We start from the raw sequence: 14,897 nt of genomic DNA, 5'->3' as shown, positions 1-14,897 counted from the left end.
TGGAGTATAACTTCCAAACCAGTCGACGAATGGGTGGTGTCTTTGGCCTGGTAAGCTTTAAACAGAAAATTCGCACATAAAGCAGGTGAACGGCTGTTAAATGCCTTTCTCAAAAAACTAAATCAAGGATGAACATGGACAAATCGCAACTAAATGACATTAACATAAAACTAAAGCCTAATTTCAGTGCATCCGAAATTATGTTATTTTCTATATAAAACAATATGGCGGTACGAATTTGGTAAAAAAACTAAAAAAGTTATGATTATCCGAATATCGAACTTTTAGTATGACAATTACCTAAATAGAATAAACCAAGAATATCTTTCCGAGTAGTACGAAGTTAATTAGAGTCATTAGAGGTTAGGAAACATTGATTCCTTACCTAAAGTATTCCACATATTCGCCTGCATCTGTTGCTGCCTTTTCAGCTCCTTCTCCTTTTGCGTGTCCGCAAATTTCACCACCAGCGGCGCCGAACATCCCTCCATCGTTTGCGACTGGTGGAGGTTCTTGATGGCTAGGAGCGCGGCCTGCTTCGTGCTGAACGTGACGAAGGCGCAGCCGCGCGAATTACCGGAAGTGTCCCTGAGCACGGTGCACTCCTCGATCAAGCCGAGGCCGTTGAAGAGGGCGCGCACGTCGTTCTCGCAGTACTTCTTGCTCAGCATCCCCACGAAAAGTTTTCTCTCTGAAATCAAAATAAGAGTACGTTAGTTAAATAATGGCTGTTTTTTTTTTGTAAAATATTTATAATTGTAATGTACTAAACTAATCGAAGTCGAATTGTCTCTATTCCAGTGTACCGGGTTATAAACCCAAATCGTACAGTCGCTTTTTTATTTAAGTAAATATATCAAACTACCCTGAATATATTTGGCAAAAAATGCCATTTGGGGTCCGAGGTGAATTGTAGGTCCCATGTATTTGTAAAAAACTGATGGCATGCAACGCAATCACACTAACCTGCACGAAAAACAGATACCTTTAAATTTCATGATCTTTAAAGTTGAATATATTTTGTTCTAGTAAACCAATTTTGGTGATTTTTTAAGCAATTTATAGCTAAATTATTAGAGTTCCCACGTGTCTATTATACGAAATAAAAAAAGAGAAAATGTTGCTATTTTAGCGGAAGTTCAAAACACTCTTTGGAATGGATTTGGATCATTATTCCAAAGAATCCAACTATGCTGTTCTGAACTTTAAAATAAAAATAATAATAATAACACAACTTCGTAGCAAAGTTTCAGGTTTAACACTTTTGAAACATTCATAGCTGAAGAGGTTTTGTTTATTTTGTTAGTTAGCAGGCCCCCACATACAGGTACTGAGGTCCCTGGATTCGGGAGGCTACTCAACTATAGTTGATAGGTTGTGACCAATATCTTTAGACTATGAGTTATACCATTCTTTGGTTTTGACTGTTCACTTGTTTGCTAAGATATTCGTCCAGGCACGGTTGGAAATTATTAGTACACGCAACAAGGCCCATATTTTCACACTAAGTGATACCGAACCAAAATCTGGCACGGATGGACAGTAAACGGTTGCGTTGAGATTTAATTTTAAACTAGGAATTATTCATAGCATAAATTGAATCCATTAAATACGTACACATTTGTAATACCTTATACTATATAATACCTTGCTAAGATCAAATAAATAAGGAAAAGCTTTAACATAGAACATTTCCACAGGAAAATAAAATATATGCTTTAGTTAACATTATTATCACTTTACCTTTAATAACCTTCTTTATTACAATAACTAAAATTTACAAACCAAAATAACATCAATGCATCTCGAATGGTCGTCTAAAAGCTATTGAAGGCTATTACTTAACACCTATTATCTCTGTTTGTTTTTCTGGCAATTTTCCTAAATCCATTTATCATTAGAGTGCATATTTTCTTTTTTGATTCGTCTCTATATCTTTGTAATTATTCGACATTCTTTTCAAAGACGGGGTAACGATTTACAGTTTTAGCATTATAAGTATTTATAGCTCTGCTTTTGGTCATCATCAACAGACATGAAATATTTAAGTATTGTAATGTCAGTGTCTAAAACGTCATACTATTACTTTTGTTGGTAGAAAATCTAGTAGAGGTGGTTTTAAGTCCAGAAGTTGGATCGGCTCTTATTGTTTTTCTTGAAAATGGTAGAGATCAACTTCGAGCTTTAAATCAATGGCTGCTAACCAATCTGCTAACATCGTTAGCAGATATGCAAGCACATTAGGAATTAGGACCAAAAACAAATGCAAGTTTTTTATGATAAAAATGCTGTAAATCGTTACTACCTTTTTCAAAAGTGAATATCTCCAATAAAAATAAAGCTACTGAGATGAACCAAAAAACAATCTGACAAAAATACAATCTTTGACTCTAAAATATAGATATATTGCCAATGAGACAGCAACATATTTTTTTGTTGTGATTATTTTGCTAAAAAGGTGTAAACAATAAATTCAATGCCTTTAATTAAAAGTCTTTAGGATCAAACATCGATTCGAGTTTGCTCTTTCTCGATGCACAAACTCTCTCGGTCCTAACATAAACTTCGACTAGAATCCAGTCAACTCGATAATTTCCACTGTTGCTATTCAACATCCGAATGGACCGCTTCGTCTTATTATTTTGATTATAATGCAAGCAACTTTGCACAATAACGTTTATGGTCCCCTCGATGCTTAGATCATACTAAATAGACACGCCTATTGCAACCCTTACTTTGTAGCGAAATAAAGCAATCTCAAACTAACAAAATCACAATACTGACAGAAACAACATAAATTATATTAAATTATAGGTGTGCTACATAATTCTGTAAGGAGCTTATGTAGCATAAAATTTACTACAAATTGCGTTACTACAGCAAAATCCGTCTTATCCACCTGATATTTTGTGATATTGATTGATGATTTTTATTGTCATTGTTACAAATCCGGCATTTTTTCATAAGCTTTTTACACAAGTATAATATTACTACTGACTTCTTTTCAAATCCTTAGTCAATTTTAATGATACAAATACTGATGCAAATACTGTATGATCCAAAATAAAAAACAGCGTCGAGTTGGCCGAGAAATAACAATCGATGACATTTACCATAAAAATTACATATAAAATGACAATGCGTTCTTCATATCATAGCCAATATGCATCATACTGCAACAAAACCCGCCTTATCCGAATTATTTTTGTGATTTTTCTGTTTAAAAATTAAATATTAATTTTTATTTCTAGAAAAGCGAGATACAAAACAATGATTCCAGTCAATGGACACGTTTTTTTTTGTAAATTAACGCTTCAAACATTTGCCAAAACAGTTTTTGTTTATTATTTCGAAACAACGTTTGTGAGGTGAGACCGGTTTTGCAACTTGACGCCTCATATAATATAAACTAATCGAAAATAGTTAAAGATATGTTTTCGCTAGGAAGAAAAATTTGCAGAAAAAATGTGTTGTAGCTATTAATACCTATGTCGTTTGAATTAAAAAAAATACTGTTTGTAAACATAAAAAATTGTATCCAAACAAATAAAAAGCATTATTATTAAAAATGTAGGTACATTTAATTTTTGTTTAGAATAGAATTTGTTTGCGTGTTGCTAAGCGGCAGTTTGCGATATTGTGGTTATTCTGTCATCGATAATATGAGTAGACGTCATTTAACAGTAGAGGAAGCAAATCAAGCCATTGGGTTGCTTCTTGGCGGTGCGCGACAGATCGATGTGGCTGATCGATTTAAAGACACCTGAAGTGTAATTTCTAGACTTAAAAACCGATCTAATGAGACTGGATCTGTCATGGAGAGGCATAGGGAGGATAGACCAAGGTCGACAAATGCTAGGGAGGACCGAAGCTTAATGTGAGGAGCTAGGGTGGATCCTGTAAGAAATTACACGTTGCTCAGCCAGGACCTTTTGGCTACCAGCACGGTACGTATTACCTCTATTGCTGACTAAGTATCCGTAACCTGGAATGGGATCCTTCCAATGATCTAAGACACTAGAAGAAACTTATGAACGAGGCAAATCAAGGATTTTCCTTGATGTAAGTAAGAACAATCTTCGGGGTGTAATAGAACTTTGTCTTCTCAACGAACAGCTAATTATATTGAATGTAAGAAACAACGGCGAATGCAGATTCTGTGGAAAAAAATTAGGAAACAACAGAACATTACTAAGTGCGCCGAGACGACAACCATTCGTGCCAAAAACTTTGGTACGACTGATATCGGAGATGGAGAATTAACATGTGTAAAACCGTCTCGAAACTACTTTTGACAAAGACTTGAGACGATGTGTGATGAGTTATAACGCAAGAAAGGGAGAAACAATAGATTTATAAGGTCGCGGTGGTTAACTTCCCTCTACCATACAATTTACAATCTACATCAGCTACAACATTCCAACGATAGTTGGTGTCTATGCTTTAACATGGTTTAAGGCTTTATCTATTGGGAAGACGGTGGTATGGCGATTTCGCATAAATACGGACGAAACTATCGCGGGCTTAATGGCGTCGAATCGCGGCGGCTCCTGCAGGGCCAAAGTTTTCGCCAAACTTGTCGACGTACAATTGTCTCGACGACGCGACGGTTTAAATTAATAATAATTTCGAATTCCGGCTAACAGCAGTGGTGGAAGTGCCGCTGCATAATCCCCATTTAATGGCGATTAACGGAAATGGTATTGCGATTATCGTAAAAGAGAATATGTTTTGAACGTATTGACGATTTAGTATTGATAAGGCAAAGAGAAGAATGTCCTCCTACTCTGAAGGATAAAAGGTAATGAAAGGGATAGAAAGGATAGAAGGTAACTCTATCAGCTGAATGTACTCTAAGGGATAGAAGGTAATGAAAAAGTAAACGATCTAGATAGAAAAAGAGTGAATATTCCACTAACTGGGCAAGAACCATTCTGCTTTCAAAGTGGAAACCAACTTAAAGCTGAATTCAAGAACCTGGAAGTTTCCGTAACCTGAAAGTAGCCGTAACCTGAAATGGGAACTCTCCAACGATCTAAAACAATTGAAGACATTTTTCAGGATTAACGACCGAGGAAAATGAAAGATTTTTCTTGTTTTAAGTAAAAACAATCTTCGGATAATCACGGTTTTTTAACACGACACTGTCGAGGCAAATGAATGGTTTTATTTGATATGAGTAAGAACAATCTTCGGAATGTTACGGGATTTAACAGGACTCTATCTCCTCAACGAACACCTAATTAGATTGAAGGTAAGAAACAACGGCGAATGCAGATTCTTTGGGGAAAATGGGGAAACACCAGAATACCTCATTACCGAATGCGTCGAGACGACACTTCGTGCTATAAACTTTAGTGCGATTGATATTGGAGATTGAGAACTAACCTCTGTAATACCAACCGTCTCAGATACCAGTTTTTGACAAGGCCCTGAGATGCAATTCAAGAATGGGGAACACAATAGATCTATAAGTTCGTGATAATTAACTTCTCCCCTCCCATACAATCTACAATCTAGTATTGATAAAACTTCAGTCAAAAGACCAGTAGGTAATAATAATGAAAGCTAATAAATAGGATATTAAAATATTAAATGGGACATCTTCTAAAAATGTGTTCTTGTTTTTGTCAAGTTTGTTACAATCCTCTCAAAATTGTTGGAATAGCATGTGGTGGTATTGAGGATTGTGCAGAAAATTATGTTAAATATGGTCTAAAAACTACTCGGTATACAGGATGTTTTCAAAGTTGAGTCATTCCTTTTAACAGCTTGTAGAACTCGTCAAAAGAAGTCGATATACCAAAAATCACCTATATAGAATTTGCATATTAAAAGAAATAAAAAGGAATTTCAAAATTTTAAAACTAACACAAATACAAACTATTTATCCGCAGATGTTAATATTCCTGACCACTGCCAAATAAAAACGTAGCGTTGTTTGTTTACTACTAAATTTTACTTATCTAGGTATTGCTGATTTTTTTTTTCTTTTATGGTTTTGAGAACGATTTTCGGTTAGATATTGGTATGAAGCGTTTAGTGCGTATCACATTCATTTCTATGATATTTTGTACGGAAAAATGGCCCACGTTTATGGAAACAATGAACTAGTGGACATAATACTAACATACGGAGAGTGCCAACAAAATGCAGCCGCAGCATGTCGCCTTTACGCGGAAAGGTTTCCTTTAAGAAATCATCCGGCTCCACGGATGTTTGTAAATTTAGTTATTTGACTTCGTAAGATAGGATACTTCTTGAAAGAACAACGAGGGGGCACGCTAGAAGACCTGCTCCATCTGAAATGGTCGAAATTGAGGAAAATATTTTGGAAATGGTGGAAGATGACCCAATAATAAGTACCAGAGCCATAGCAACTAAAGTCGATGTTTCCCATAGTAAAGTGTGGAAAACAATACGACAGGAACAATATTATCCTTATCATTATCAACGGGTACAAGCATTACAACCTGAAGATCATTCTAGAAGAGTTGAATTTTGCCAGTGGTTTTTACAACAGTTGAATAGAAATGAATATTTTACGAAAATAATTTTAGCTACAGACGAAGCCACATTTACACGAAATGGTATACACAATGTTCACAACCATCATTTTTGGGTAGTAGAAAATCCACATGCCGTAAGAAGATCTAATTTCCAACATAGATTTTCATTAAATATTTGGGCTGGTGTAGTAAATGGCATGCTTATTGGACTATACTTTTTTCCACCTTGGCTAACCGGTGACATTTATTTAGATTTTCTTCGAAACCATCTGCCAGAATTATTAGAAGATGTTCCAATAAATGTTAGGCAGGATATGTGGTTTCTACATGACGGAGTTCCACCGCATTTCACAAGAGGAGTTCGTGAATATTTGAATGAATAGTTTCCGAATAGATGGATAGGGAGGAATGGGTCCGTTTCTTGGCCTGCACGCTCCCCGGACCTAACGCCTTGTGATTTTTTTTCTGTGGGGTTATTTAAAACAGTTGGTGTACCATGATGGAGAAGTATATACTGTGGAAGAACTTCAAGACCGCATTGTAAATGCTTGTGATGTTATTCGCGGACATGCGGATTTTATTTTTGGAGCCTGTCAGGAATCATGGGTACGCCGAGCAAGACTATGCATTAAAAGGACAAATGGTGACAATTTTGAACAATTTTTGTAAAAATGGAATACATTTTACCGATAATGAATGTTTTTAATTCAAAAAAATAATTATTACTAAACTACCTTATTATGCAACTTTTATATACTTAGGTGATTTTTGGCGTATCAATTTCTTTTGACGGGTTCTACATGCTGTTAAAATAAATGTCTCAACTTTGACACCCTGTAGATAACATTAAGTTATTTTAGGAAACAGAAAATTACTTAGCGAATAAAAGCTTTAAGTACCTTTCTTTATCTTTTTTAAATCTGCTCTATTTTTATCTGCATATCTCGTAAAAAAATAGACCACATTGTATATTATGAAAATAAAAATACAGGCCTGTCTTCGCTGGTCCTATATCAATTCACACTTCAGGCTGAATGAAAATATTAATCAAATTTGGAAATATTACTGTTACTAAATCAACCAGATGATATTTACAATCAACACATTTTTTTAAACTGTCAAAAAATTATTAGTCCATAACCCATTGTTAATGAAAAATTGTAAACAATATTAAAATGGTTTTTGGAACGTCTCTAACGGTTGTGAAATTTTATACCAATATTTACACGTCCTATCTTTGTCGCATAGTTAACTGTAGACCAAAGGCAAAAGAAAAAGCCTACATAGAGATTGTTTGCATTCAAATGTGTCTCCATAAATAACCATAACGAGGAGACGGGACGACATTATAAATATTTGTTAACACGGAGGAAAGTAAAATGGGTCGAGGTACGTAAACTACCTTGAACACATTAGTTTTTATTAAAAAAGTTTTTTACGTAAAATATACCTAAGCATGGTGTTGTTTGTTCTACCATAGAGCTGAGCAGGATAAGGAACTTAATAAGGAAGGATCCTGTAGTAAAATTAGGGTGGGTCAGAAAAGTCGACAATTTTTTTTCTAACATTCTGACGAGAAGATTGGTAGACACCAGAAAAAAAAACATTCTTAATTTTAATAGGAAGGTTTTCGCCTTTCGCCAATTTTCTATTTTTTCCTTATTATTAGAAAGAAAAATTCGTATCTCGGATTACTATTTGGAATATCATCAATTTTAGAAAATAACTTCTTGGAAAGTTATGGCGGTTCAAAAGTAACCAAGTAGTTATTATTAAATAATTAATTGGAAAATCAAAATTTCATGATTTTTAAAACATCTTTTTGCTTTAAAAACGAAATAAACTTGTTTGGTTTTAAAAAAATTTGGTTTGATCAGTGCCGATTAATACTGAAAAGCAACTACGGCAACGCATTATTGATTGTTCCAATCAAATTCGGACAACACCAATGATATTCCACAGGGTATCTACGCAGATCGTGGAGAAGAAGATCAGATGTCTACATTGAAATGAATGGTGGTCACTTTGAATATTTACTATGAATGAATTATTTTAATAAGGAATTTTGGTAATTGGATTATTTCGTTTTTTAAAGCAATAAGATGTTTTAAAAATCATGAAATTTTGATTTTTTAATTAATTATTTGAACCCCCTTTCAGTGCCCCTAACTCCCTTAATATGCATTTTCCGCCCTATACTTATAGGACCTTTTTTTACTACTTTTAGGAGTACTATCACCCTCCGATTTTTTACACCATTTCATTGACACCCTGTATACAGGGTCGTCGAAACTGTATTCCAGAAACTTCGGCAGCATGTTCTGCAGATAAAAATAAGTAAAAAAGTTTGTATAAATATATGTCCTAAAATACCTAGATTCGGAGATACAGGGTGTAGAAGTTTCATTTTTATTTCGATTTTTTCACCAAAATATTTAATGTTTTATGAAGTAACGTCAATATTTGGATGAAAATTGGTGACTGGGAGTTTTTTGACATGAGAAATTTGATTTGTCAATATGACTCCGATTTGTAGGGGGCGCCACCTACATGTGTTTTAACTGTGTTTAGTTTTTTTAACTGGAATAATAAATTATAATACAAGTTCGACCTTCTGAAGATATCGAAATATTTAATTTTTTATTTTTATTTTTAGAATTTTCGCAAATTATAGTTCCTAACACTTTTAGAATAATTAAATAATAAATTTTTCGTATTCTCGCTATTTAAACCCGTGTTTTTTGTTTACGATATTCTCCGATGGTGGCAGCACCGGCGGAGAATGAACCAAACCTATACAGTTTGCTAAAAACATCAAGGAAATATGGCTAAAAATAAAAAATATAACATTTTAAACAAGACCAAAAAATTTCCGATACGTTTTTTTTGCATCTGAATGTAGTGTAACAACAGAATATTTTCCAATTCAAAAAAAGCGAAGAAAGTTGGCTTAATAATAACATTTAAATATAGTCGTCTCATTATACGAAAATATTAACGAACAAAAAATAGATATGTATTCTTCGCGTTTTAACATAACAATACCTGAATAAATTACTGAAACCGTTGTCGCCGAACAATAGACTTTCGTTGTCGTCCCGCGATTCTTATCTGTCGCTTTATAATTTTCGTTAATTCCGGCGTCAAAGCCGACGAAAACTCAAAACTCCAGTCCAAACTCGACGGAAAAACCTCCGAAATAATGCTACGTTAGTTCAAATCCGATTTTAATTTTAGAAAACTGGTGGAGTTTTCGACGAGAGGGGAGAAAACTTCAGGATCTTTCTTTTAACTCGTCGTCATTTTTAATTCAAATTAATTTTAAAAAAGAAACAAACATTTCTTAGGAAAAATATCGTCTCGCTGTTGTTATTTAAAGTATCGTCATCATCATCATTCTCACCTTGTTAAACCATTTCCAATTATGGATCTTTATGTAATCCATGCTAACTTAATTTTTCGGTTGATTTCTGGCAGGTAGAGATCCCGAGCTGTGTATTAGTTGTCCCAAATATATGTATTCTTTTACTATTTCCAGTTTTGTGTTATTTATTCTTCTTCTTCTAGTGCAGATCTATTAATGGATGTTTGCGATAACATTTTCCATTGCTTCTCTGTTCCGGGCGGTGTGTATTAACGACTGAACATCGAGTAGCCCTGTCCACTGTCTAATATTCCTCAGCCAAGACATTTTCTTCCTTCCGATATCCCTCCGGCCTTCGATCTTACCTTTTATCAACAAATGCAAGAATTGATATTTGGGGCTAGGTTAGGTTAGGTGTTATTTATTAAGCATACCGCGCACTTATGCGCAGCGCGGCGCGGCTAAGCGCGGCGAAAAACCGTGCAACGGATTAAATTTGTGTTATATAATGCACGTCCGCTGACTCAAGCGAAGCAACCGCTTGCACCGCGCGCCGAAGCGCCGTTCGTTGCAGACCTAGAATCCAAAGCGAAGAAATTCTCTTGTGTGTTGTTTCAGGGCTATTGGCTATTGGGATTAAACAATCAACGAATCTTTTAGATAGTTAAATTATTCTCCATCTATTTTTAATCCTTTGTTGGTCCAGTCTAGTTGACGGAAGATTTCTTCTAGTGTTGCTGTAAACAGCTTAGGGGAAATTGCGCCTCTCTGTCATGTCGTACTCCTTTGCCAGTTGGGAACCCTGGGGTTGTTTTATATATCATTACTCTTGCTTTGGTTTCTTTGTATAATATTGGCGAGAGTTTCTACGTAAGGCCTGTCAATATCTTGACTCGCTAGGGTTTCTATTATTGCCTAAATAAAGTATAATTGTGGTATAATCTTTAACAGTTAGTTAATTTATTCATTTTCCATCTTTATAAGTATTAAATATCCCATTAAAAACATAAAATGTAAAGAGTCTCGCAAAGCTGTTCTTCCACTACAAAAAGTTGTCAGAGTTCATGTAAAACCGAGTGTGTAATTTTAGTTAGTGCCTATGGAAGTACCTATTCAATAATTTTGTTATAAATTCGTCGTCAATATCACGAAGTGGAGTAACTCATTTTTTTATATTTTTCGGAAGAGGCGGTTTTCAGCATGTGGAGACCTTTTAAGAAACGTATTTACGACGCTGTAAAATCGACAAGGGAGCCAATATTTGGACAATTCAAAATTTGCATGCGATTTCCTATGTTTCCAACGACGATGCACCCCCTAGTAGACAGTACCAAAATTCATGCATTGTCACAAATACTATCAATTTAAAATTAGTATGTATTAAATATCTTCTATTTACATATTATATATTGAGATCAATTTAATTTTATCACCGATCAAATAGAAAAAGATTAATTTTATCGCAACTAGGAAATATTAAAATACGATTTTAGCATTTACTAATAAATCGAAAATTATCTTCTCGATAAATCATATTAACATCGCTAGGTCTATTCTGTTTTCTTGGATGGAGAAAATTACATTCAATAGGTGTCAGTTGAAATATTTTTAATGAACGGGTTGTGTGACACATCCTATACATATACAGGGTGTCTCAGATTTTAATCGGGAAAATTTAATAGACGATAGAACTTGCAAAAATAAAACAAAAAGTTCATATCAACTTGTAAGATTTAAAGCTTCCTTTTCGAGATACAGGGTACCATTAGAATACCAATTATAATATTAATTACCAATTAGAATTTAATTTTCTTTCGCAAGAAGTAAGCAAGATAGACAAAAAAGTCAGGAGGCAAAAAAACTATATTCTTAATTACTAAATCCAAAAATAATATTACACTTCTAAAAAAGCAGAGGCATGCCTATTTTTTTCTTTAAAATAATTTAACAGTGACCGCCGCCCCTGGCCATTAAACTTAAATCTAATTACATCAAATTAAGTCTCATAGTAAGTATTATAAACGGGTCAAGTTATATCAAAATCGATTAAATAGTTTTTCAAATATGTTAAATGTTTTTTTTCTTTTTTTAAGTAACTTTAACACCCTGAATCTCGAAAAGGAAGCTTTAAATCTTACAAGGTGATATGAACTTTTTGTTTTATTTTTGCAAATTCTATCGTCTATTAAATTTTCCCGATTAAAATCTGAGATACCCTGTATGTTACAGTGAAAATCGGAAATCTAGTAAATTTTAATAATCACTAGAAAATGCTAACAATTACGCAAATAATTTTAAATAATATAATAATTTTGAAAATAAATATAGAGTGATATATAATTTTGAGACCGATCAAATAATTTTTAAATATATAGGGCGTTTGTTCTATTTAGGAAAACATAACTTTAGTTCATATTTAAAAAAAAAATATATTTTGGTAGAAAAACAGACTAGGTACGCCACTGTATTCTACGTAAAAGGTCTACAAGAAACAGTTTATCTTCCGTTTGACAAAATAAGTGGGATAGGTTTGTGCAAACCGCATTCAGTTTAGAGATGGGCGGTTATTGGTAAAAAACCGGTTATAGGTTAACCGGAATTATCTTTAAAAAATAATAACTTGACAAAATTAACCGACACAAATTAACCGGTTATTCAAATAACCTAACCTAGCAAAACTAAATATTTAGTTTTCCTATAGGTTTACTGACCTCTACACTCCATAGGTCTACTTCAAATTTAGATAATAAACTTAGTTAAATCGCATGATTAAATAGAGATTGTAGCAATGTAAGTATGTATATGTACAAAATGAATTTAAATAGAAATGCTAACCTCACTTTTTTGAGTAGACATGGATATGATATTAAATATTAAAACTAGTAATTACTTAACGTTCAAATAAACTACACAACTCACAAGTTCTACAATCTACAACCAAGTTATTTTAATCAAATACCAAAGAAAAATAAGGAGACTGAATGAATAGATATTGAAAGATTATCTTCATTCATTACTTGAACTTCAATTTTGTATTCTTTAGTCTAAGCTTCAAGAGAGACTTCAAAGTATAAATAAAATATATTTACGGTGAAACGTCGGTGAAACTGGGCGAAACCATGGAAACTTTTGAAGAACCGTTGAAAATCCGTTAAAGTCGGTTAAAATTTAAATATAGAATTTAGAGAATCTATTTGAAGTTAGGTTCGTATCACTTGGCTAGCTGGTGGCTAGTAGTAGTCTATGCCATTAGTACTTTGTTTTACGGCCTGACCTGTCAGGGCCATTCGGCCGTTGTTTTGATTATTATCATCAGGGTTCGCCTGATGCCTGATTTAATTTTGACATTTGATGTTTGATGTCATATATTTTCGTTTTGGGAGCAGGGCAGGATCTCCCGTTATCGTCGTAATATCTGGAAGATCCGTGCCGTTCGCTTCTTCGAAATTTACGATTCAAACAGCTAATATTTAATTGTTACTTGTTTTAAACAAGTACGATTTTTTAAAAAATAACCGGCTATAGGTTATTGAACGTAATGCAAGGTTATTAGGTTAACTGATGAAAAAAAAACTACCTTTAAATAACCGGTTATTTTAGAGGAAAATACCGGTTATTCAAAAAACCGGTTCCTTTTGCCCATCTCTAATTCAGTTCATTTTACTCCCAGCTCTTTGACTATCTAGTTTTTGTATGTAGCATTTCCAAAATAAACGAACCATATTAATTATAAAACAACAAAATGGTAAAGAACATTTTTTGCATTAGTAAAAATGCAAATAACTTATTAAGTTCAAAAAAACCGTCCGACATTTTGCGCAGTACATATTCCAAATTTAACCGTATTTCATAATTCGGAATTTACATATCGTTATTTCGCCGCAAAAACGGAATTCGTAAACCGTCTTGGACTCTGTGTTGTTGCGTCGGCCGTATTGACTTTTGCATTATTTATGTCCGCTTTATTTACCGACGATTATATTTTCATGGCAACCGGAGCACAGGGATGAATATTTCACAAGCAGGAACGAATCTATCAAGCGGACAAAGATTAGTGAGGTGTTAGGATGCCTAGCGATCGATATGGGATTTGTTTCATTCATCATCGGAGGAAAAACTCGGCCACAATTTTGAATATATTTACACGAGTGTATCCGGCGAATTTTTTTTCGATATAATAACGAAGAAAAAATTATAATATTACAAAAACTTCATGAAAAAATTGAAACGTTTATAACAAAAACAACCCCCATCAATTTTAAGAAAAGTATTCTGCTTTAGTTATCTCCTCTCTATAATGTATACCGGGTGCGTCTATATACAGATAAAAATACGAGCTTTGATATGTTAATATATGACATACCTAAATTAGGATTGATTGACGTATTCAATTGTTTTTGGTCACTTCCTGTTTCACCTTAAATGACTACAACTTTTAATTTTTAAATGGCACTCTCGGTATATTTTTACTTTAGTCGATAGAAAATGACACTCTGAATAGAATGATATATCATATATGTCGACTTTCGACATTTTTTTAAAAAATAAATCGTATTTTAAATTTCAATCTAGACTGTGTTAAAAACACTAGTTTCTAATCAAGGTGCCTTGGAAAAATAGATTTGTTCGTCTAATGTTTTTAGTGTCTTGTTCTGGCCTGTTAAAAGATGCTCAAATCGTATTTTTAATCATATCCCAATTTTTTTCAAATGGAACGAGGGTGGCTTATTAGCATATTTGGAAAAAGCATTTTTTTACGAATATTTTGATACCACACACTTGGTATTTCGAGTCAAATTGTCGCTATGATACGCATGTTACAATTTCAAATAAACCATATGTGAAAATGTCAAAAGTTAACATATGATATGTCATTCTATTTAGACCGTCATTTTCTATCGAATATAGTAAAAAAATACCGAGGGTGCCATTTAAAAATCAAAAGTTGCATTAATTTCCGGTGAAACCGGAAGTGACATAATATAATTGAATATGTCAATCAATCCTAATTATTGTCATATACT

The 14,897-nt window shown here is 33.6% G+C and overlaps 1 protein-coding gene across 3 annotated transcripts in view; it reads right to left on the bottom strand.

Moving 5' to 3' along the window:
• The window catches only part of LOC115880255 (CUGBP Elav-like family member 1), an 863,877-nt gene that overhangs the window by 99,960 nt on the left and 749,020 nt on the right, over positions 1-14,897 (bottom strand). For all 3 annotated transcript variants that reach the window (XM_030897433.1, XM_030897434.1, XM_030897436.1), the window contains one exon: positions 386-691. In XM_030897433.1, the coding sequence (XP_030753293.1) occupies positions 386-691 (306 nt within the window). The remainder of the gene's footprint in view (positions 1-385; positions 692-14,897) is intronic.

Source organism: Sitophilus oryzae, unplaced genomic scaffold (assembly GCF_002938485.1).
Source record: "Sitophilus oryzae breed Bouriz unplaced genomic scaffold, Soryzae_2.0 scaffold_1620_pilon_pilon, whole genome shotgun sequence".
Taxonomy (NCBI): domain Eukaryota; kingdom Metazoa; phylum Arthropoda; class Insecta; order Coleoptera; family Curculionidae; genus Sitophilus; species Sitophilus oryzae.
This window is presented reverse-complemented; position numbering and strand designations above follow the sequence as displayed.